Source organism: Condylura cristata, unplaced genomic scaffold (genome assembly GCF_000260355.1).
Source record: "Condylura cristata isolate star-nosed mole 26May11 unplaced genomic scaffold, ConCri1.0 scaffold00042, whole genome shotgun sequence".
NCBI lineage: Eukaryota > Metazoa > Chordata > Mammalia > Eulipotyphla > Talpidae > Condylura > Condylura cristata.
The window spans coordinates 4,041,934-4,044,210 of record NW_004567143.1 but is presented as its reverse complement, the minus strand read 5'-3'; the positions used below and the strand labels follow the sequence as shown (position 1 = coordinate 4,044,210).

At 66.8% G+C, this 2,277-nt stretch overlaps 1 protein-coding gene across 1 annotated transcript in view; it reads right to left on the bottom strand.

Annotated features, from left to right (window-relative positions):
* REPIN1 (replication initiator 1) overlaps positions 1-2,277 on the bottom strand; it is a gene marked incomplete at its 3' end in the record, with an annotated part of 27,592 nt that continues 25,315 nt past the window's right edge. The window contains exon 6 of the mRNA XM_012733855.1: positions 1-349. Within this exon, the coding sequence (XP_012589309.1) occupies positions 1-349 (349 nt within the window). The remainder of the gene's footprint in view (positions 350-2,277) is intronic.

The following is a 2,277-nucleotide window of genomic DNA, read 5'->3' as shown; positions in this document are numbered from 1 at the left end:
CAGGTTCTGCTTGAGGCTGAAGCAGCGGCCGCACTCGGGGCAGGGGAAGGGCCGCTCGCCCGTGTGGGTGCGCTGGTGCACCTCGAGGTTGTGCTTGACGCTGAAGGCCTTGCCGCACTCCGGGCACACGAAGGCGGCCGCGCGGCCCGCCCCGGCGTGCGCCTTCTGGTGCCGCACCAGGCTGGGCTGCTGCGAGAAGGTCTGGCCGCACAGCGGGCAGCGGTGGGGCTGCTCCTCGGGGTGGTGGATGACCAGGCCTCGCTCGTCCCCCAGGCCCTCCTCCCCGTCCCCGGCCGGGGACCCGTCCCCAGAGGACGCCAGCTCGGTCATGGGCACGTCCAGCTGCGGTCACCAGCCCTGGGGAGGTAGGAGCAGAGACAGGGGTCAGGGGGGACCCAAGGACCCCCCAGGCCGGCCCCAGGGAGGGAGTCCGCCCTGGCTTCCCGCTGGCTTAGGCCCCGCTGCAGCTCTGTACAAGCCAAGGCTCTCTCCTCCGCCCCAGCCACAGGCTGCCCAGGCTGCTTCCTCGGGGAGCCTTCCCTGAACCCCCCAGCCCAGCCGAGCCCCGCCCCCAACCCTCGGCCCCTCCTCACGCATCACTCTGCTGTGGGCCGCTCTGCTCCCCCACCCCGCACCCCACCAGCAGAGATGGCAGCTGCCGCTGTCCAGCACCAAGCCCCACGCGAGAGCTGGCGGGTGATGTCCAAGGGCCCAGTACCCTACGTTATCCTGCGCCTGGAAATGTCTTTCTCCAGTCAGATGCCCAAGAAGGGGAGCTAGGGAAGTGCACCCCCAATCTGGAGGGAAGGGGGGACACCAGTGGTTTGAAGATATTTTGCAAAACTTAAAAGAAGAAACAAAACAAAACCCGGTAACCCTGAAGGGAGCCTCGGGTAAACATTAAAGGCAGCAGCTCTGTGTTCAGCAAAATAAGGCTGTGGAAGGCCTGTGCCAGTCGCCGAGGCAGCCTGAGTTCCCAGTGGTCTCGGCTGCATTTCCCTGGCACCCCTCAGCAAAGCCCACCCACGCCAGGCAGCCCCCTGCTCAACAAACACCCCCAAGCCGGTGCCCCCGAGGATCCTCTTCCGAGGGTTCCCCGTTCCTCTGAAACGGTTGCCATTGTTTTTATGGCAGCCCTGAGGAAGGGGCCAGGCTTACTGAGCCCCACTTTACAGATGGGGAAACTGAGGCTCGGTGCAGTCAACACACTTGTCCAAGGTCACACGGCAAGGTGAGCCGGGCTAGGCCTCAGGTTTCCTGACTCACTCCTGAAAGCTCTTCTCAAGCTACTGGCTGCTGCACAAATAACTCTGAGCGCACACCCACCACCACCCCAGCCCCCAGCCCCCAATTCCCAAAGGGTCACTGCCAATGTGTGCTGCCTACTCCAGGCCTCTCGCCCCCGCAGGGTCCTGGGCTGCTCCAGAGCCGTCCCTCACCGCCCCCTGCAGCCCCCCCGCCCCCACACACGCACTGGGGAAACCAGCTGGCTGTTCCCCTGGACCTCCACACAGGCCTCACACTTGGGACCTCACTGCCACTGCAGCCTCAGTGGCGCTATCTGCAGACGGGGGCCCAGACACCCGCCCTGGAGAGAGGGGCAGTCCTGGCAGCAGGCCCAAGTCTCCCTGTCAGCTGCACTCACATCTGCAGGGCAGAACCCCGGAGTCCCCAGGCCAGCCCCAGCCCGGCCGTGTGTCCCTGGGTAACCTCCCTCCTCGCCAGCGACACCCTGGCCAAGGCCCACCCACCCGGGCCAGAGTCCAAGGCTCCATGCTGTCGCCCCCAAGTTCCTGCGACCTGCCCCACACTCACAGCCAGGCTGCACCCCGTTCTGCCGGTCTCCAAGTGTGGCTCTCTAGCTGCCCAACGCAAACACTGAAGCCCTCCTGGTGCGACTCCCGCCCCCTAAAGACGGCCTCGGGCACTGCCGCTCTAACCAGAGCGCTGCATTCATCAAAAAAGACGACCCCACCCACCCGCGCCTCCGCCACAGCCCTGCCAACTCCGGGCCGAGCGACCCTGGAGAAACATGGCACACTGCGTCGCCACCCCACCCCACCCCCACGCAAACAAGGCCTCCCGCCCAGGTGCCGCACCCCGCCGCACCCCGCCGCTCCCCCGGAGATGACGGCCACCCACCCCTCGCTCCCCGGCGCCCGGGGGGGCGAGCACCCTGGGTAAATACGTAATTGAGGCGCGGCGCTCCCCGCCCGGAGAAAGGGCCTGCGCGGCTCCGCAAATACGGTAGCGCCCGCAGTGACCCGCCCCCGGGGT